At 34.7% G+C, this 21,895-nt stretch overlaps 3 protein-coding genes across 6 annotated transcripts in view; 2 read left to right on the top strand and 1 right to left on the bottom strand.

The window, feature by feature from the left end:
- The window catches only part of LOC136033871 (spermine oxidase-like), a 445,682-nt gene that overhangs the window by 372,122 nt on the left and 51,665 nt on the right, over positions 1 to 21,895 (top strand). The window contains exon 1 of one of the 4 annotated variants that reach the window (XM_065714842.1): positions 15,476 to 15,503. The exons of 1 other annotated variant lie outside the window; for it this stretch is intronic. In XM_065714842.1, coding sequence (XP_065570914.1) covers positions 15,491 to 15,503 — 13 coding nt within the window. In that variant the 5' untranslated portion in view covers positions 15,476 to 15,490. Of the gene's footprint in view, positions 1 to 15,475; positions 15,504 to 20,850; positions 20,878 to 21,895 lie in introns of those variants that run through there. 2 more of the 4 variants (XM_065714845.1, XM_065714843.1) reach the window with 2 other exon arrangements.
- On the bottom strand, positions 2,356 to 21,030 carry LOC136033874 (meiotic nuclear division protein 1 homolog). Its single transcript, XM_065714847.1, has 5 exons — positions 20,718 to 21,030; positions 16,647 to 16,783; positions 13,160 to 13,265; positions 3,711 to 3,857; positions 2,356 to 2,640 (listed from the first exon to the last, which is right to left on the bottom strand). The coding sequence occupies exons 1-5, from the start codon at positions 20,805 to 20,807 to the stop codon at positions 2,506 to 2,508; spliced, it is 615 nt and encodes a 204-aa protein (XP_065570919.1). The 5' UTR covers positions 20,808 to 21,030; the 3' UTR covers positions 2,356 to 2,505.
- On the top strand, positions 7,145 to 8,841 carry LOC136033872 (protein NDRG3-like). The gene has a single exon (XM_065714846.1). The coding sequence runs from the start codon at positions 7,195 to 7,197 to the stop codon at positions 8,458 to 8,460; it is 1,266 nt and encodes a 421-aa protein (XP_065570918.1). The 5' UTR covers positions 7,145 to 7,194; the 3' UTR covers positions 8,461 to 8,841.

Raw genomic sequence — 21,895 nt, 5'->3', positions numbered from 1 at the left:
AAAAAAAGGTAAAAAACTAAAAAAACTAAAAACTAAAAAAAACTAAAAAAAAGGAAAAAACTGAAAAATAAGCTAAAATAAAGGTAAAAACCAATAAAAAACTAAAAAAAAAACTGAAAAAACTAAAAAAAGGCAAAAACTACAAAAAAACTAAAAACTAATAAAAAAAGTAAAAAAGCTAAAAAACTAAAAAAACTAAAAAAAACTAAAAAAAGGTAAAAAACTAAAAAAAAATAAAAAATAAAAAAAACTAAAAAAAGGAAAAAACTGAAAAATAAGCTAAAATAAAGGTAAAAACTTCTACACATGGATTCTCATATGTATATACAATGGATATGTGCTAATTTTTAACTGCGTAAAACTTGTGGATATACAACATTCTTCGCTGTTCCATTGTCTGTACATATAAATAGATTGTCCGATTTACCGACTCTTGAGCATGCAACATATAATTGTCCATGGGAAAAAACAATCCGTGTTAAGATCTATACCGCATTTTTCTTATGATTTCTCTAGAGCTTTGTTGATGGTGATTGCAAATGCTAATCGAATTAGGAATTGGAATCTTTTAAATTGAAAAGGCAGATCCGTCGGAATCATGGGAATGCGAGGAATAAGAACAGCCTCACCCTCGGAAGGCCCTGTCAAGATTGTTGCCTCTATTACGTTTTCCATTGTTTTTTTTTACGGCAAGTCGCGTGCCGTTGTAAAGCTTTGGTGGGTTGATATTTCTTAACAGTATTATTGGTACGCCTATTTTTAGTTGTAGCACGTGTGGTGGAAACCCTGGGAGATCCAGGGAATTCAAAATTCTGATGGATAGTTAACCGCTTCATTTGATTCCAGAACTGTGTCAACTGACTTGTAAATGACTGCCTGGTGTCGAATTTTGGTCAGAATAATATTGTTAATTTCGTAGACGTCTTTGTTCTTGGCTGCCAGAATCGCTCGTTCACTTAGCCATTTATGATTTTTATAATGGGTTAGAATATTCGGAAATACCTTTTCAACCAAATCATGTTTTGACGTCACTAAATTACATAATTCGTCCTGAAATTGAGTCAACTGGGAGCTTTCCGTTTCCAATTGCCAGCAATTGATCTGAAAATATTTCACCAGAGTGATCGTTTTGCAATCGGACACGCATGTTTATAGTTAATTTTAATATATTTACGTGTACCCATAAATTAGAATTTTTCAGACAAGCGTTATTTCGTCTGCAGGTGTCGATCTAGGAATAACAGGTAATGTTTACCTGAAAACTCCCGCAAGCAATATTAATGTGCTGCCAAAGGGTTTGGAATTCCCTCGCAAATCTTGAAATGATCGGTCAAGTGCCTCGAGCGATTTTTGGTGTGCCATTGTGCACTCGTCCCAAACAATAAGTTTGCATTGCTGCAATACTTTACCCATCCCAGATGACTTGGAAATGTTGCAAGTGAATTTTCATTCAGTTCACCGCAAGCTACATGTATCATATTTTTTACCACAATGTCATGTAAGCCCCTATCGACATCTACATCAAATATTTCAGCGGAAATCACATCGTCAATTTCATTAGAAGAAATTTTTATCAAATAACCATATTAGTATATGTGCGTGTGGGAATCCTCGCTTTTGCCATTCCACTGAGTACAACCAGCACCGCACTGGCCCAAACGCTTTAAGTTTTACTATAAAATTTATCAGTGATTTCAACTTTTGCCGGAAGACACGGGCCGCAATGTCATGTCTATGAACCGACGATTGTCCAGGAAGTAAAAGTTGTTGTATCTCGTCCCAAGATGGATTACATCTTGACCATACTCATGCATATGACACGGGCTGCCAGCATATGACGAAGGTAAAATCGTTACTCTTCCAATGTTACTGGTATTATCGTCATTTACAACTGCACCTCGCAAATGAATGTATTGTTCAGAGCGGAGCTTGGTCTGATTCAGACGGATGAATTGCAAACGTTCTGATTCAATCTTTGCATACATATCAACGATGTATTGGTGAAACAATTGACGGCATTTTAAAATATAATTCTCTTCATCCTGACGAATCATTAGTCTATAGGCATAATAGTTCATTGCGCTGCATTTCTTATCCATTTCTTTCGTAGTGGCTGGATTTATCAATTTAATATTAAAGTGATAGCCGTCGGCTCCATTCCAAGAAATGATACGATATTGTGGGAGTGGATAGATTGGTTCTTCTCGTTTGGGCAAGGCTCCATTTACGAGGCCATGGAGCCTTGCGTGGGATGATGGTGACGTAACTTCTTTGTTCTGTAAATTTTTAGTGAAATAAGTTGACTGATTGAAAATCAGGCAAAATGTGGGTATTTATAAACTAACTAAACCATAATTCTTTGAACGAATTTAATGAAAAAGAAGAAATAGAAGGGAAATACAATGCATGAAAACAAAAGTATCCTGCAGCAGATATTAACAACTCCTGAAGTAAATATCAAACCAATACAAACCAGGTAGCACAAAATTGTAAGGATAAATAAAGTTAGACATAATCCAGGTCCTCTGGGATTTCAAACTGTTTGTTGATGACTTCTTCCTCAATGAAAAACTTGTTTTTGCACCAAGATTTTGCTGAATGTATATTGTCTGTCCATCGATTTGCTGCTTCCTTCGCTACCTAGAAAACAACTTTTATGACTTATTTAGAAAAATTTCTACGGAGGAAACTTGAACGTGCAAACTTGAAACTTGCAGCGTATTAGTATTAGCAAAAAATTGATCAACGGCTTGTTTGATAAGTTTAAGCATCATACCTCTTCTTCCCTCTGGAAAATTTTCCTTTTAGTCCTAAATTTTTTACTGATTATATCTATAGGTATGCTAAAAAAAGGGAGAGCGAGTCCCATAACAAAAAGTTTTACCAGTTAAAGCCACTGATCACGTATATGAGAAAATAGCTTTAAGCAATGATAGACTTAAAGCAACAGAAATTGCGACATATATAGGCTATATGAGGGAGCATAAGCCCATTTGAACCTTCCACTATTCATACCAAGGCGTAATTTACTCTTCAATTAAAACCTAAAATATCCATGTGGTGATTATACAACATTCGAACATTCATCCAAATAACATAAGAAATCAAACTGGCACGTAAGAACTATCTGTGAAAGCGTAAAAAAAGAAGAAAATCCAAGAAAGATTTTCAAGAAAATCGTCAAAGGCCTAACCCTCCTTTTGTGCACGTCGCATCCCTATGTTAGGAGCTGTATTTTTCTTTTAAGTTGTACAATAATTTTAGTCAATAATTTTTTAGCTGTACAACAATGATTTTCAGATTAAACGTGTCAATTTTATCTTTTTTTCTTCTGCAAATTATTGATAATTTTTCCAAGGGACCAAATGCGATGGCAACTTTGTTTTTACCGTGCCTTAATGTAAACATTTCTTATTATTCTTTTTTGTTCATTTCAAAAACATTTTTCTCTTAGAAGGGAGGGAATAACCCTCCTATCCCCCCTGTGGACATCCTAGATACCTTTAATGCCTCTAATGAGCCATTGCATCAGGCCTTTATGGCATTAACATGCTTTTGGATTATTCTCAACAATCCTTACAGCTTCTTCTTGATATTTAAATACACCAGAAAAAAAAAGATGGAGTAAAGCATTCAGCAAGTTATACAGTGACGTTGGACAAAAGCACAAAGACAAACCAATTCATTCGTAAATTGGCTTTTGGGTTTACCTGAGTCATTTTTCTGGTTTCTTCCAATGCTTCTGGGTCACAATCTCTATATTTTTTAATCTCTTCTTGTATGTTCTTCAGTTCACCATTTCTTTCTGCCAATGCCTCAAGTATTGAAACTCTTTCGCTACATTCCTCGCGTCCAGCCTAGTATGAAAATATAAAAACAGTTATTATAGTTTATTACTCAATTACTTAAGTGGTTTTAATTTATTTCTATCAGATTTTTTTTTTATCTGAGCATCCATTAACACGGGCACAACTTTTTATCAAGGGTAGCACTTGGACATAGTAGAATTGTTTAATAGGTCATACAAAAGGAAATTGCTATATATGCATGCTTCATAAAGCACTTGAACATAATGTTAAATAAAAACATAAAATTTAACAAAAACTGAATTTTCACATTCAGGACGATGTCACATTGGTAATGATGCCCCATTTCTTTCAAAAATCAGGGAAATTTCCTCAGAATCGTAGCTTTATACGGATAGTTCAAATTGTCGAATTTTACATATCTGGAATCTTTGAATGGTATCAAATACCTTTTTTTTAGCTTCGGTTATTGTTGAGAAAACGGATTTATGGGAATTTCAATAAACAGCCTGAAACCCCTACAAAATGGTGCCGGATCGGAACAAAAAGTACACCATTAGAATTTCTATGGCCGAAATTTTATACAAAACTTACAGTCCCCTACAGAAATTAAGAAAGAGAAAAAGTCAAATAAAATTGAAAATAAAAGACAACAAAATTTAAATAATAAAATCCGAATATTTCGACTACATGCCCGGGATCGTTTATCAACAGACAAAAAAAAGAAAAAAAGTTAAATTAAATTAAATTAAACGCAACAAATATGGAAAAGACAAAAAAGCAAACAAACACAAAAAATAAATAAAACTCACATCTTAATGAACTCCAAAATACTGCAATCAAACAGTTCGTGGTAACGAACTGTTGTAAGAGGGCTCATTCTAACGGAAATAAAAATTTCTAGTGCCCCTTTTAAGCGACCGAAAATTGGAGGGCACCTAGACCCCCTCCCACGCTCGTTTTTCCAAAGTCACGGGATTAAAATTCCGAGATAGCAATTTTATTCAGCATAGTCGAAAAACCTAATAACTATGTCTTTGGGGACGACTTACTCCACCACAGCTGCCGTGGGAGGGGCTGCAAGTTACAAACTTTAACCAGTGTTTACATACAGTAATGGTTATTGGGAAGTGTACAGACATTTTCAGGGGCATTTTTTTTTGTTTGGGGGTGGGGAGGGGTTGATAGGAGGGGGTTTTGTGGGATGATCTTTCCATGGAGGAATTTGACATGGGGGAAGAGAATTTCCATGAAGGGGGCACAGGATTTTCTAGCATAATTCAAAAATAAATAAAAAAATACATATGAAAGTTTTTTCAACTGGAAGTAAGGAGCAGCATTAAAACTTAAAATGAAACGAAATCATAACAAATACGAAGGGTTCACCTCCTCCTAATATCTCGCTCTTTACGCTAAAGTATTTTTAGCAATTTTAACTATTTATTCTACGGCCTTTGTGATTCAGGGGTCGTCCTTAAGGAATTGGAAAAAAAATGTAAGCTTTAGTGTAAACAGTGAGGCATTGACGAGGGGGCAAGCCTCCTCATATACATAACATACGTATCATAACATACGAATATAGAAGTTCGTTACGTAAGTTAATTCGTAAGTTACGTATATTTTTTACTAATATAAACGTTCGTAAAAAATTAAAAGCTCTAGTTGCCATTTTAAGTAACCAAAAATTGGAGGGCAACTAGGCCTCCTCCCTCGCTCCTTTTTTCTCAAAATCATCCAATCAAAACTATGAGAAAGCCATTTAGCCAAAAAATAATAATAATATGCAAATTTCGTTTTAATTATTCACGTGCGGAGAGCCAAAATCAAAACATGCATTAATTCAAAAACGTTCAGAAATTACATTAAAAAACATGTTTTTTTAACTGAAAGTAAGGAGCGACATTAAAACTTAAAACGAACAGAAATTACTCCGTATATGAAAGGGGCTGTTCCCTCTTCAACGCCCCGCTCTTTACGCTAAAGTTTTTTACTGTTGAGAGAGAGAAGAGGTAGAGTTGAGAGAAAGAGTCAAACTTTAGCGTAAAGAGCGGGGCTTTGAGGAGGGAACAGCCCCTGTGCACTTATTCAGGGTTTATAGTGATCATAGTATTTTGGAGGTTAGTAAGATGTGAGATTTAGTTACTTGTTTATTGTTTGTCTTGTTGCGATTAATTTACTTTTTTTTTGTTGATAAAGGTTCTCGGGCGTGGAGTCAAAATATTTGGATTTTTATTTTTTTTTTGTTCCACTGTTTTATTTAAATTATACCCGTTTGCTCTCTTAAATTCTTTAAATAGAAAAGCAGCGTGGTCTAAGAAACTATTCACTTACAGTCCCCTGTTTTTAGCGAGGTAAATGCTTTTTATTGCATTGGAGGCACTGACATGTCCTCTAATTTTATTTTCCCACATTGTTAACAGGGCGCTGGAACATTATAGAGGTATTTAAGGGCTCATTAGAAAGGATTGCAATATCTAGCGCCTTTTGTAACAAACTAAACATAACATTTAAAATAGTTATTATTAAAGATGGTAGATGCATCAATGAATAACCAATTGGTACCGGATATCAACGGAGGATGAAAAATGTATTTCAGGAGAAATCTGAACTTCTATTTCCTTTAAATACTTCTCTAATAAGACAAACATTGTTATATATTTGATAGCTTAATTCTACCCCTTTCAGATCAGCTGACAGATAAGGTCACTGATACGAGTTCAGGAGTTTAATCTTTAAGTTTGTACCTTCACTGGACCACTTTTTTATAGACTTGAAAAACTAGTCTTAGTAATTTAGATTGAAAGTTCAGTAACATTAGGATGTAGATATAAGAATGAAATAAATGGTAAGGCACAATGTCTAGATCAGTCTGTTTCTCAATGTTTTTTTCTCGCTGCTTACATTGCTATTAAATTGATGCTATTGTTGCATAAACAAAATCTTTTTTAAAACTATTTCGATCTGACACCATTTTTAGGGGGGTTCTGAGCTATTCTTTCGTTACTATGTGGCCTGTTCGTCTTTCAACAGATTGCAGCCACCTCTGCAATCATGATAAGGGCTTATTTACTCTATTTACTTTTAACAGATTTATTTACTTTAAAGGCATTAATCAATCAGAAACGCTATTGCGCTAAGTGTTTTTCAAAACTCAAACGTCATAGAACATGGAAGCAACGAATTTTGCTGAGCTTGAACTGCAATACATAATACAAAATTGAAATATATCTATAGTAGCATAAAAATGTGTATTATATGGGGGAAAAACTTAGAAAACTGCCTGAAAGTATGTTACTAAAAATTTTGTTTGTTAATGTTTATTGATTACAAACATACTATTCTTTTCTATATGGTTAACATCCTCGTATTGCTTTAATTGGCGAAAAGTATGAAGACAAAAGAACAAGTTCAATTCTTTATCCCTCAAGAGTCCATCTATAGGAGCACCACTGTGCCCAAAACTCAACGGTCTAGTAAGGCTGTTGGCTTTCATGAGAAGTTAATTACTACAACATTTCACCCACTAAGCGCTATTCTAGAGGAAGAGGAACCTGAACGAGAAAGAATCTCTACTGTTAATGATGACAACATTCATCTAGAAATAGTGACAGCCTTGCCCGTAGACAGCAAATCTTTGGCAAAAAATCACACATTGTATGATGAAGAAAAAGTTGAAACCTCACATGGAAAGTTGGTTGTAGCTGTTCAAGGGGAAAGAAGCAAACCAGCCATTATAACATACCACGACTTGGGACTAAATCATATTGCTAACTTTCAAAATTTTTTCAATTTCAGCGAAACAAAAAGCTTCATTTCAAATTTTTGTGTATACCATGTGAATGCACCTGGACAAGAAGAAGGAGCCAAAGACCTGCCTCATGGATTTGTTTATCCTACTATGGATGAACTGGCAGAGCAACTGGTATATATTGTGGCACATTTTAATTTGACAAGGATCATAGGGCTCGGTGTTGGTGTTGGTGCCAACATTTTAGCCAGATTTGCAACTAAATACCCGGAAAAAGTTAAGGGTCTAATTTTGATTAATACTGTATCAACGGCAGCCAGTTGGAATGAGCGGTGGAACCAGAAACTAAATGCTTACCACTTGAATCATACAGGAATGGGCCAAGGCACTCTGGACTATCTTATGGATTACTTTGGATTAGAATATCAAGAGAGACAGCATGATTTACACCTGACTTTTCGTGAATACTTAGCTCGGCATGTAAATCCAAGGAACTTGGCGCTGTTCATAAATTCCTATATTGAAAGATCAGACTTAGGAATCACGAGACCGGATGAAAAACATTTAGACCTCTGTGATTATAATCCTTTTCTTGAAGCCATTCAAAATATCTATTCATATGTTCAAAGATACTTCAGACCTGTCAGTGGAATGTCTGAAAAAAAAACTCATGAAGGTTGTCAGATGCCTGTATCTACACTTAATATCACCGGAGCATACAGGCCCCATAAAGAAGCAGTAGTAACCTTTAACAGTCGCCTAGACCCAACTAGGTCAGACTATGTTGAATGTAGTGACTGTAGTATGGTATTAGAAGAGCAGCCAGCAAAGATAATAAAAGCCATGAAACTTTTCTTGCAAGGAATAGGTTTCTATTATCAAAATTTTACAAGATTTAATACTTAGTAAGAACTAAGTTTGCAGAACTAAGAAATCTTTGAACTGGGAAATGAACCTCAACTTGGGGGGATATCTATCAAAACCTAGAGCAAAGGATAAAGCTTGTCTACTGTGGTTGACATTGTCCTATTTCTGTATAATAGCTTAAAAGATTGGTTTGGTATATTACCTGTCGATGTTTCTACAAATATCATTAAGCTATCAGAATTATCTTAAATTAGAAAAGAAACAATCAATGAAAAAAATAATGATATATTCAAATCTTAAAACTAAACTAGTTCCTACAATATAATTTATTTTGATATTTTCTTCCACGAGATTTTGACTTGTCTGAGTAGAATTTTTCTTCTGTTTTCTGAATTTGGGTTTACAATAAAAAAAACTTAATTTTTCTGCAGTAGGGAGCCAATGACAATTTAGCTTTTGTTTGGTTCGATGCAAGGACGAGTGCAAGGAGGAGGGGGTTCACTCATTTGTGGTTGACCCAACTGACTATTGTTTCAAATTTGACTTCATAGTTAATAGTTCTTTGTATTTGTGTTAGGCTTCATTTCTCCATTCATTGTAACTTCTGTTGGTTCTAAATTTGACAACTTATGTAAATACATGTAAGCTAATTCATACCTAATTTTTTAAATTGACATGTCAATGTGCAAATGGGCCCAAGGCTTTTATTCTGATCCCTTTTCTCAGATACAATAAGATGGAAAAATCCTTGTGTCTAACTTATTCAAATGAAAGGTAAAACGTCAGTTTTATGGATGTAGAATCCATGACGCTATATTATCAATTACCTCTTCGCATAATGTGGGAATTTCGCCTCTAAGACTCCGTGGGTCATGCAACTTTAGCCGAAACCTGGGATGAAACCGGGTGCAACTTTAGAACATGCATTTTCCGTATTTCTCAAAAATGTAATGTTTGGTGGCCACGACACGGTGGCGGCAATTCGGGGTTAAATGCATCTATGTTGCAAACAAGACAGAGGATGGCCTAGTTCATGCTAAAGTAAAGTAAGTAATACTCATGTAAAATTCAAAAAATTAACCACATTTCTAGATTACCTAGACCTGAGAAATTTCCTTTACTTTGACTTGAAAAAAGCACAAAAAAAACATGTTGGGGCACCAGGAACGTGTTGGCCATTCTGTTCCCAAGCTAATGACAAGTGCGCTAAATCACGGTACATTTTGAGAGCAGTAAATACACAGTATCAACAAGGTTTTACATTATTCCAGTAACTGTCAGTTTATGCTTAGGTTACGTTATTGTACATTTGTCGATAAGGTGTAAGATATATTTCGACAAAAAACAACAAAAATCATTCAACAAATAAATCTCCACAAAGGACCAATGTCCTGTGAAGAAGAAGGATCATGGGACAAAATGTTTAAGCCTACAGCTCAAATCAGGTGATCCGGGATTCTGGCAAAAAAATAGTTATTTCAATAAACGAAAAGAATACATATGTAACAATTTACAGGGTTAAAATTCACACCACCACATTGAAAAATCACCCACCACACGTTTAAAGGTGCAAAGGAAAGAGAGCCCATTGCCAACTGGAAGCGTATTTTATACTCTTGAATATGCCACCAGAGGACTAAAATCAGATCGAGCACAATGCTAAACAAGGACTCTTATATTGATTAAATATAAAAAACAAGTTTTTTCAACTTAAAGTAAGGAGCAACATCAAAGCTTAAAGCGAATAGATATTATTATGTATATTAGGGGATTTGCCCCCTAGTTAATACCGCGCTCTTTACGCTAAAGTTCAGGTTTTGTTCCAATGATCCCTGAATCACAAAGTCCGTTTAATTAGAATAAATAGGTCTTTTGAAAGTACTAAAAACAACTTTAGCGCAAAGAGGGAGGATTTGACTAGGGGGAGAATCCAAAATATACGTAATAATTTTTATTCATTTTAAGTTTTAATGTTGCTCCTTACTTTCAGTTGAAAAAACTTATTTTGCTTTTTATTCAATTTCTGATCGTTTTTTAAATAATGCCGGGAAATCTGGCGCCCCTTTCACAGCAATGTCCCTTCCCCATGAAAATATCCTCTCACTTAATCCCGGACCCTCACCCACCACTACCAGAAAAAATCCCCCCTGGAAACGTCTATATAGTTCTCAATAACCAAAAATATATGTAAGCAATACCCAAATTTCATAATTCCAGCCCTTCCCCTGGGGCATGTGGGGGATTAAGTCATCCTCAAAGACATTGTCATTAGATTTTTCGACCATGGTGAACAAAATGGCTATCTCAAAATTTTGGTTGGGTAACTTTGGGAAAGATGAGCGTGGAAGGGAGCCTAGTTGCCCTCTAATTTCTTTGGTCACTTAAAAAGGGCACTAGAACTCTTAACTTTCGTTCGAATGAGCCCTTTTGCGATATTCTAGGACCATTGGGTCGACACGATCACCACTGGAAGAAAAATAAACACGCATCCGTGATCATTCTTCATGCAAAAAAACGCAAAAAACGCATTTGTTCTCTGCATCGGTCCCTTTGTATCGGTTCTCTGATACGCTGAATCTGATGCTGTGATTTTCATTAAGATTCTATGACTCTTAGGTTTTTCCCCCTTTTCGAAAATAAAGAAAACTTTCTCAGGCTCGTAACTTTTGATGGGTGAGACTAAACTTGATAAAACTTATATATTTGAAATCAGCATAAAAATCCGATCTTTTGATGTAACTCTTGGTATCAAAATCCCGTTTTTTAGAGTTTCGGTTACAATTGAGCCGGGTCGCTCCTTACTTACAGTTCGTTACCACGAACTGTTTGAAAGGACAATGCGAGTAATATGACAAGCTGTCGGATGGAAAAATAGAACGCAGTTACACAGATACAGTTTGTTACCACGGACTGTTTGAAAGGACAATGCGAGCAATATGACAAGCTGTCGGATGGAAAAATAGAAGGTTGGAAGACAATTGGATGTGTGGAGCAGTACGAAAGTATAAGATGCACATGCAAGTTACATGAATAACGGCTTACTGTTGAGAATAGAACTTCTTGTAGTAGATACACTTTTGAATAGCGTAATGAATATCAGATTCCTGGAACTATCTAAAAACTAAATAAAAGTCATTGAACGAATTCTAAGAAGAAAAATGCAAAAGAAAACTTCTAGGTCAAGAAAACCACATTGTTTAATAATAATAATAATAAAACGGCAAAAATACCGAACTGAAAATCCAATGTATCACAATAAAATCCGGTAAATTTTAAAAGATATTTTATCTCTTTTTTCATCACAGTGTTAAGCTGAAGGTTAAGTTTTTTTTGGAAAGGAAACTGAACGGATGTTTAAGAACGGTTTAATAGCAGATGAACTTGCAACTGTGACAACTAATCTGGCCTTCTCATAACAAGACTTTATACACCACAAATTTGACGGGAACGTAGACATCCATAATATAGGAAACTAATAAACATAAGATAGAATCAAGGCAAAGAAATTAAGCTGCATTATAGATCTGCGGAATACGTGCTTCATCTTACAGTTGGTGCTTAGGTTCCTGGTAATCGCTATCTTCAAAAAATAGTGAAGTGATCTGAAATCCTGCTTACCGAGACATGACTACGAAGAATTAGAAAGAAGCAACGCACGACTATAAAGTCAATTATGTTTACTGTATTATGTAACCACATCATCCATAAAACTATTTTTTTTATCTACAGGTGTTACTATGGTGCGGCTCGGGAAATACTGTTTTAAATACAGTCTATCAATTGTATATTCTTGTACAATTTCTCTGAAAAACAACTAGCACGCTTTCGACATCCTCTCAAAGCAACCATGCTTCACAACCAAACTTGACCATTGTCAGCATAGTGACTCGCCATATCCTAATTTCCCAATTCTTCTAAATCCTTCCGTTTCACCCGGGTGCTTTCCAGGCGAATGCCCTTAAAACCAAAAGAATTTTTTAGGGTAGGTATCTGTGTACGTGCCTACCTATGATGAAGGATGTGTGAGAACGTGTTATCAACTGATTATCAGCAAATTTTCCATCAACAGGGGCGACTATGGTATGGCTTGGGCAATAGATTCATTACACAAGGTTTTTATTCTTAAATGGATATAAATCTTCCATCTCGTACATCAAATAGGTGACGGTGTAGTATTTGCAGTAAAAAGCTGGCATCTTCTGCTATAACTTAATGATCAACATTTTGAGCATGATATGGCATAAAATCTATTTTTTACAGTCCAGCAAAACACAAAACAGTCCTTTAACTTCCTCCCATTTTAGACCCAGGCCTTTGGACCAAACGTTTGTTACCATGAAGTCACATTTTCAGTTTCAATGGTTTTTTTTTCAGTTTATATTTTCGAATATTTTTATAGTCTCAAGCCCACGATTCCAAAATTATCCTAATTAAATTTTCCTGTCTCTAACAGGATAAGTTTGTCTTATTTTTCAGCAGAAAGGAACAACTGGACACATAAACTCACACGCTTGGTTTTATTTGCATAGACAAAAGTAACATAACGTTTTTCAGAGGACATGTTATTCAATAAATCGTAATTTATTGCTGATTAACATTCAAACACTATTAAGATGCATTAATAGTGAGAAACAAAGAAATGCGCAAAGCCCACCACTAAGGTCCCTCTTGACCCCCAAAAGTAAGAAATGACATCTTAAAAATTAATGAAAGTAAGAGATACAAAAAGAAGCAACACCTGAGACTTCTGGATAGCTTCCAAAGTAGCCACCTTCTTCTCCCTGATTTCTTTAAGTTTTTCCGACAATTCGTCAACTTTCCTCTTTCTGACGTTTCCAGCTTTGCTGAAAATTGGAAAAAAATCCAGGTGAAATGTTCTTAAATTACTATATGCTAAAATCATTGAATTTAAATAGCATCTTTCGTGAATGTCTCTTAAGAATTATGTCTTAAAAAATAATCAGAGAATCTTAAATCTCGAACAGTTTCGAAATTCCACGGAAAAGTGAAATTTCTGGAAATTCCCCTCACGTAATTAGTGACACATCTAGTACTAGTCCAAGCAATACATAGGAACTTTTTCGTGAGGAGAGGAGGCATAAAAAAAGCCTTCCGAAAAAGAGAAATAAATCCATACTATAAGAAATGAGCAATAATTTGGCAGCTCTTATTTATATTAAGATCGGAGGGTCACAGACTCAAACGCCTCCCTACTTACACACCTGGTCTTACCTTTGAACGAAGGGGTCAAAATTTGTTTGTTTATAATAGGATGTTGCATGTTAACTGACCTCCACACTAGGCGTATCAATGACATCAATCTTATGTAAATAGTTTAGAAGAGTGTCAAGATAGAGAACTACAGAGAACTCTATTTGTAAAAGTGTTTAATTTAAGTTTGGCAGTTAGTCAATCTAAAGGTCCTTTAATGAGAATCTAATATTAGTAAGAGTCAGTCAATAGTAGTTTTGCAAACCACCTAATTTTAAGCCCATTCACACTGAAGCTTTAGCTTTTTTGTCTTTATTTCCTTTGATTGTTTTATTGAATCAACATGGTGTAACTTACGCACATCAAGTTATAACAAGGGAGGGAGGGAGATAGAACTTTAGCTAAAGCCCAGTATTGGATTTAGCAAAAATATAAGTTAGACTTGTTCGAAATTTTTTAAGGTTCCACCAATTACAAAGTTGCCTTACTGATCCCAACTTGTACATAAAAAAAATCAGCACACTACACAACATGGACATATGCCCTGTAGTGGCAGAGAAGGATTTATTTCTGCTTCATAATATAAGACCTGGACCTCAATCTCAGCTGCAACAGGGTTTGCAATTACAAGGAGTCTCATCACATAATCAAAGAAAAGAAAGAAACATGGTCATGTAAAGCCTGTATTAGCATGGTGGGATGGAAGTCTACCTGGCAATATAGGGCCTGGGGTTCAGTCCAAGCTGCAGCAGGGTTTGGAATTATATGGAGATTATGCATTAGCGTCTTCAAGCAACAAGCGAACGAGAAACTGAAGCACGGATATGTAGAATCAAAAATCAATTCGTTTTTGAGAAAAGCTTTTGATGCATATTAGGGGATAGGAGGATCTTAATTGACTATATGAAAAAACACCGTTTGAAACCAATCATTCTTCTTGATTGATGATATTTGGAGCTGCTGATACATAATATTCATGCAACTACAGGCCCTACAGCCCGGAACTGTATTGCCCAGCAGACATCAATTCACTGCGTTATAACAGGGTTGAATTTTCGCTTCTTTTTTAAACTCAATAATTTGATTATGAATAATAGAAAACTACAAGTTTAGCTAGGTATAAGGTTAAAAATTTCCTTACAAATGGTAAAAACTGCTCAAAAGGATTAGCTAAAATCCAGTTTTAGCAATAGAAAAATCTTGGTACTAGTAAATTCAAACTATAACAAGTCTTAAACGCTACTAAGAACACAATAGAGATAACGTTATCTCGTGGAAGTCACATATGCAAGTCTACAAAGCCTATTAAAATCGCCTTTTTGGTAGTATTGGCAGGTATCTTCCAGAAGAGATGAAAGCCATTAAAAGAATTGGACATCACCAAGGTGGCTGACCCTGAGTTTTCCAAATAAATTGAATATGAAGTTAAAGTTAGGATGCGCACAATTACAAATACAAATTTAAATATGGGGAAGCACCCACTGATTTTACAAGAACTTTGATTAAGCCCTTATGTATGGAACATGGAATGAGTGAATGTATGAATTGTAGTCATTAGCTTGATTTTGATAAGAGTGAAAGTGCTGAGCATGTTGGTATGTGAAAGACTCAGAGATGTTGTAGACAAGATTAACAAACCACAAACATGGTTTTAGATAAAGATGATCTGTGGTACTGATGGAGGTTAGATAAGGCTCTGAAAAGGGGGTGCTTCAAAAAATCGATGAAGACATACTAGGAGTTTTCCAAAGAACGTTTCCAATAATATATCTGTTATTCATTTGAGCAGTCATATTTGAAAAAAGAGCGTGATGGGAAAATTTGATTTATTCCCATTGTCCTGGTGTATCATTAAGGAATGGTCAAGTTTGGTGGGTTATGTTAAGGGAACAAAAGATGATAGGTTACCAAATATTGTGCTTTTGACAATCCAACTGAAGACTAACAGAAAGCAGGGTTTCGTTGAAAGGTGAGGGAAGAGGCTATTAGAAAAAAAAAAAGAAGAAATCTTATAGGGGGGGGGGTAGGAGGAAGCAATGAGTAGAGCTTTGAAAGTAGCGGGGTATTGGAGGAGGGCTGTAGTAGTAAAGAAGATTCCAGATATTTTGTTTTGTGTTTTGGAAGCTTGTTATTATAGGATCTTCTGGAGCTGAATATGACTACAAAATAGTTATATTTTTATGATCATTTCCAGCTACTTCTGTGGGAATAGTTATTATTACTTCCGTATAGAACTCATTTTACAATTCTCTTTTGGACTGAAAGCTTCATTATGCAGGTAGCTCTCACACTTCTGTACTTGAAGAAGCAAGTGCTTTGTAGATTTCACTTAGCTAACAAGGGCACTAATTTAGCGACAGCACTGGTTTGCACGTTTTTTATCCACCAATATTTGACAAGAGTATTTTTATTTACATTAAGATTTTCATAAATTAATTAAATTGATTTCTGAAAAAGCTGAATAAACGAAAATATCACAGTGCAGTCAGCAAAAGCAGAAAAAAGTATGAGGTACATTAGCATCTAAATCAGCTAATTGTCTAAATTATCTAGATATTTATTTATTTCACAAGAAATTAAATTCTGTGAAATCACATTTAATATCATCATTGTTCCACTTTTATCTTTCGCGTTGGCAGAGAAAGGAAAGTTTCTTGTTTCCATTCTTATTACATGATTTACAGGTAATCATTACTTGATGATATTCTACAAGTCTTGGTGGTAAGATGATTACTAAACATTTAGGATTTTAGCCCAGAGAATATTCAACAATAATATTATTAATGTGGGTGCTAATGTGGTGTTAATAAGCTTAATTTTGAAGCAAAAGAAAGGATACAATATAACGATTTAGGAATAGCTTTTTGTCTTAACTAATAGCATCACAGCCTTTTATTTTTATGGTTGATTGTCTTCAGTCAATAGCAGGAGCAATCCCTGTAATTAGTTCACAAGGATCATTTGTAATTGCAATCACCATTATGATCTTCAATAATAAAGAAGGTAGTGCTTACCTAGGAAAGGCCCAAAAATAAGTTGAAGTTCCAATTTTGTCTGTGTCAATAAGTCCATCATCAGCCAATGATTGAACAACCTCTTTCACTGACTGCATGATTATACCCTTTTCTTTAGGTCCAATTTTTTCCAATTCCTGATAATTAATAATTAATGAAAATTTCAGAGGAGAAGAGTCACCAGATATATGGTTAAAGTACACCTAAATGACTCATTTAATCAATAGTCAAGACTTCTATTGCCTAAATTGTTTAATTGGAAATGTTGTAACTTTTAGTTTTTTTTATTATCAATAAAAGAAAACTGAAAAGAACAATGTATTATTGAGATGTTTGAGGTTTTTTATAACAACCAAATTAATTATGCATAAATACTAAGACTCTAAAAACGAACAAAGAAAGCAAAGTAGAAAAAAGAAGCAAGAAGATTTGATAGCTTTTACTCAAGTTCCATTTCAACTTGTAGTTTTTATTAACTGATATATGTTTAGTGGGCTTGAGAAAGCCCCTTGCCTGGGGGGATTGGCATTCTAGAATTTTAGTCCTATATCCTTTGGGAAATGGGGTTGAGCTCTGATGTTGCCAATTATCTGGGTTAGGATAGGGGTCAGCCTAGGGAGCTTATGGTTAAACAAATTCCCATAAAACGTCTGAAATTCAAATACCAGATGAGGGAAAAAAAAATCTATATATCCAATAAGATTGCATTATATATAGTTCTACAGAGACCTATATATTTATTTCTAGGGCTGTATCTTGGACCATCAGGGGACAATGGATGTGTTGTATATTGTCAGGAATGCACCCATGATCTAGAGAAAGAGGAAAAAATTCTAGCTTGCTTGTCTACGTTCTAACATCCATCCCTTTGATTCTTGTTATGCTAGCACATTTCATGAAGAAATACTTTAGGTTTAGGCAGGGTATTTCTGGATTGGAGCTATATTAAGATAAATATATTTTTTTTAAGGTAATGGCCTAATTCAGAAGAATCTTTCAAGATTTTCGAGTAGTAAAGAGGTTAGAGCCGGAAATCAAAACATCTTTCTGAGCCCTAACTAGGGCTACAAATCCATTTTCAAGATTACTGTTGAAACAGAGTATCACCCAAATTTTTTTTAGATAGGGGAAAGGATGATGCAGAAACATGATAATACCTTCACAAGTCTAAATATAGGGTATAGATCTGTGACTGAAAGCCTAAACAATAGAGTACAAACATTTTCTGAATAAAAGTTACCCAAAAGATTAAAAAAATTTATTACCACAGCTACCAAATTTTTTGTTTGCATTTTTAGAAATGAACAGAGAAAAACTAGGAAAACCATTTGATTCAATTTAGGAGACTTTCTTTTTAGGAGGAGGCTTAATTTAGAATTGGAAAAACAAGTGAATTGTTTGGTAAAAGTAAAAGAGAGAGAGTGGCTTTCCTACTCAGAAAGTTGCTGTGCTATGCAAATGAAACTTCTTGAAGGGGATTAATATCCTAAATTAAGTAAATAGGATATCTTTTAAGCTGCTTCATTGGTAAGCCAGTTAGATGAACTGCTATAATTTTACTGATATTCATATAATTTTATTGTTTGATAGCTGTGAAGTGAGCCTTGGATACTTATCTCAACAATTTAAGTGTTGCTTCAAGTACCACTCCCCCCTGATAGATAAATATACAAACCACCACAAATATTCAAATTATTATTTTAAAATACTGACTTCTCCTCTTTTGCATACAGAAGCAAAGAACTTTGCTATTAAAAACAAAGTTTGAGTGTGCAGAGGGATAAGGCAGGGGTTAAGTGAAGTAATATACTTTTAGAAATGAAATAGGTATATATTTATGAAAATTTGGAGTTTTCTTGTCACTTACCTAAGAAGAATACATGTAAATATACCTCTCAATGCATATTTTTGCAGTCTTTTCAAATATACTAATTTTTTATATTTTTCTATGGCAGATTTTTATCTTGGGCTGTTAAAGGGACCCCTGAAGTGAGACCTTGTTCCTTATTAGAAAACTGTCACTAGAAATTCTGGAAACTACCTTAAACAATCATAAAACTTACTAGTCTTTTTCATAAACGTATTTGCTGTCACTTTACCCCCTTCTCCCCTTTAATGGACACATACACACTCACCTTATATAATCAAACTAGCCTTTGTTTTTTAATAGTGTAATTGTTTTCCTCTGCATTATTTTACATAAAAAAAAAAATGCAAGGAGAGGTGTGTTCACATTCAAAGTATTAGAAAAAACAGAATTATCAAAATTTATGATTGTGTTAAGGTAGTTTTAAGAATTTGTGGTAACTATTTCCAAATCAGGAATAAAACATCTTTTTAAGGGCTTACAATAAAACTTGTAATGAAGTGATTAGACTAGTATGTTTGGAAAGAAGTATAAAAAGACATATGCACTGATGTGTTCACCTTAAGTAACAGAAAAAACTCTAAATTTACCCTGTTAGGTAGGCTGATGTAAAATAGCCTAGGATGAGAATATTTAAGCCTAGAGTGGGCTGTAATTCTATTGAGAAAAGCTTGGATAAAGCAAAGCAATGCTTGGTGTTAGACTAAATTCTGGAAACTTCTTTCAAAATTCTAAAATAGGCTCATTAGGCTATTCCTTAAAAAATGCCAATAAACTTTGGGTAATGAACAGATTACTCAGGTAGCTAAGAAACAAACTTACCTCTACAGTTTGAACTGCACCCTGAATCCAAGTTTAACATCCATTTGCATTGGAAATGAACTTTACCCCATCCCTGTGTATACCAATTCAATGTGGCCTAATTTGCACATTAAGGGATAGGATGAAGTTCATTTCTGATACAAACAAATGTTAAATTTGGATTCAGGATGCAATTCTTACTACAAAGGTAAGTATGAACAGTAAAATCCTAGTTTAGTGACTTTTCGCTATCTTGGAAAGGGGTTAGGTTAGAATCATGAAACTTTCAAGGATGGATCTACAGAGTGTATAACTAGAAGGTATTTTAAAGAGCACACCTCCACTCCTTCTCCCTCTAGAGGGCCCTGAAATTTGCCTACATGACAGATCTATACCTATTGAAATTTTGACAGAACAACATTTTACCTCAATTTTCAGTTACCAGTTGCTTTTTCTCTGACTTTAGTTCTCAAAATGCAATTCTAGTTATTTGAATAGAATTCTGAGCTGTATCAATATTTTTTCAAAATTGAGGAAATGTATTTGCATGTCTTTAAAACCTTATAAATTGGGATTGAGCAAAGTCGTGAAGCTGAAAACAATTATGTTGTACTTAATTCTGGCAGAAGATCTATTTTCGCAAGGTTTCACTTTTATAACATACATATTTCTAAAGGTCATCAAAGGTCATGACCCTCTAGAGGGAAAGGGAGTGGAGGTAGGTAGGCTACTTCAAAATACCTTCCCATGAAATACTTTAGCCTGTAGACCCATCCCTGAAAGTTTTGTTTCCCTAAAACAACCCCTTTCCAAGATAGCCAAAAGTCACTAAAATGGAATTTTACTGTTTGAACTTCATCCCTGCCCTACTAGTATGCAAATATATACCCTGAATTGGTATAGGCCTATAGGAGTAGGGGTAAAACTGATTTCCAATGAAAATTAATGGTAAATTTGGATTTAAACCATATTTTTGACAATAGAAATAATTTTTTTTTGCTTTCTGAATAATCTGTTAATCTAAACAGTAGCCTACCCTATGCTTTTACTTTCGACTTTGTACTCAATGGATTTTTTATAAGCTGATTCTTTTTCCTTCTGGAGTGAGAATGTTAAGCAGATACTGAATCTTCTTTTAGGAAAGAGGTAGGTGGGCTAGCCTAAATAAACTATTTATGTTTTTTAAAGCAGTTTTCTGATTTTTTTAAAGTGTTTTGTTCAATTGGGCCCCTGTGGTAAAAATTTAATTAGGTTGGTTCTAAGGGGAGTAGATGAACTTGAACCGAAACGAAGCATATACTGAAAACAGATTAAGCCTACACTAGGCTAGATAGTTTCTAAGGACAAGTTTTTTCTTATTCTAACTAGACTAGTCATGCAACAAGAGTACCAAATATGGTTACCTTTAATTGAAAAAACTCCTTCTTTTCATAGAATATTTCAATCATTCTTTGTCTTTTCTCCTCTAAAGAAAGTCCTCTTTTTTTCGACATCTTGTCAAGATTCAAAATTCAAAATTCAAAATTTCTGCTTTAGATCGAGAGGAAAACGGATAAATGTCTGGTAACCTAGTTGTTTTCTGTTATAAAACATTTGATTTTTTAATGTTTTTCACAACATTTTCGAATTTTGTAAAATTACAAAAATTATTTAGCATTCAACATGCACTGTACGACAAATGATTAAAATCTTTTGCAAGGTCATCCTTTCAATTTAAGCACTTCCTAATTTTCAGGCAATCATAAGTAAGAGGGCAGATAAGTATTATGCTTTCCGAGATTCACCCAGAAGTAAGCTTTTCTCATAATAAGGGCTTATTTTCACGAGGAAGGCAATTAAAATTTTGTTCATTACTCTCCTCGTTAGAGCAACCCCTCGTTTAGCAAATGTATTGGTAGTATTATTAGTAAAGATGGTGGGAGCAGTGAAGATGTTAAAAGTAGAATAGCTAAGGCTCAGGGTCTATTTTTACAGTTAAAAAAAGTTTGGAAGAATAGAAAGATAAGTCTACGAACCCAGATTAGAATATTGGAAGCTACAGTGATTACAGTGGTCAAATATGGTTCTTTAAGCATGGGCGCTCCGAAAAGCAGATGCAAATTTACTATATGTTTTCCAGAGAAATTGCCTACGGATTGTTCTGGGTACCCGGCTGACTGACTGTATTTCAAACAGTAGGCTGTACAAAAAATGTGGTTCAATCCCGCTTTCTAGGTCTATAATGAAAGAAAGGTTGAGATGGATAGGCCACGTTCTACGGATGAAGGATAACAGATTACCGAAGATTGTCCTTTTTGGCCAACCGTCTGGGGCTACACGGAAAGCAGGTCGTCCTTGTCTGGGTTGGGAGGATGTCATAAATAAAGATTGAAAGGAAATGGTAACTTCCTAGGAGGGTGTAAAGAGGGAGGCTTGAAATAGATTAGGTTGGAGGAGTTGCATGCGTAGCTGTGTTGGCCTCAGGCGCCTTGGTGCTGCAGTGAGCTATTATTAGTAGTAGTAGTAGTAATACAATTTCAATTGCCTTCCTTTCATTAAAATTTCGTTCAGTGCCCTCCTCGTTAAAATAACCATTCGTTTA

Source organism: Artemia franciscana, chromosome 12, assembly GCF_032884065.1.
Source record: "Artemia franciscana chromosome 12, ASM3288406v1, whole genome shotgun sequence".
Lineage (NCBI taxonomy): Eukaryota > Metazoa > Arthropoda > Branchiopoda > Anostraca > Artemiidae > Artemia > Artemia franciscana.
Note: the sequence above shows the minus strand (reverse complement) of the source record. Positions and strands in the feature narration are given on the sequence as shown.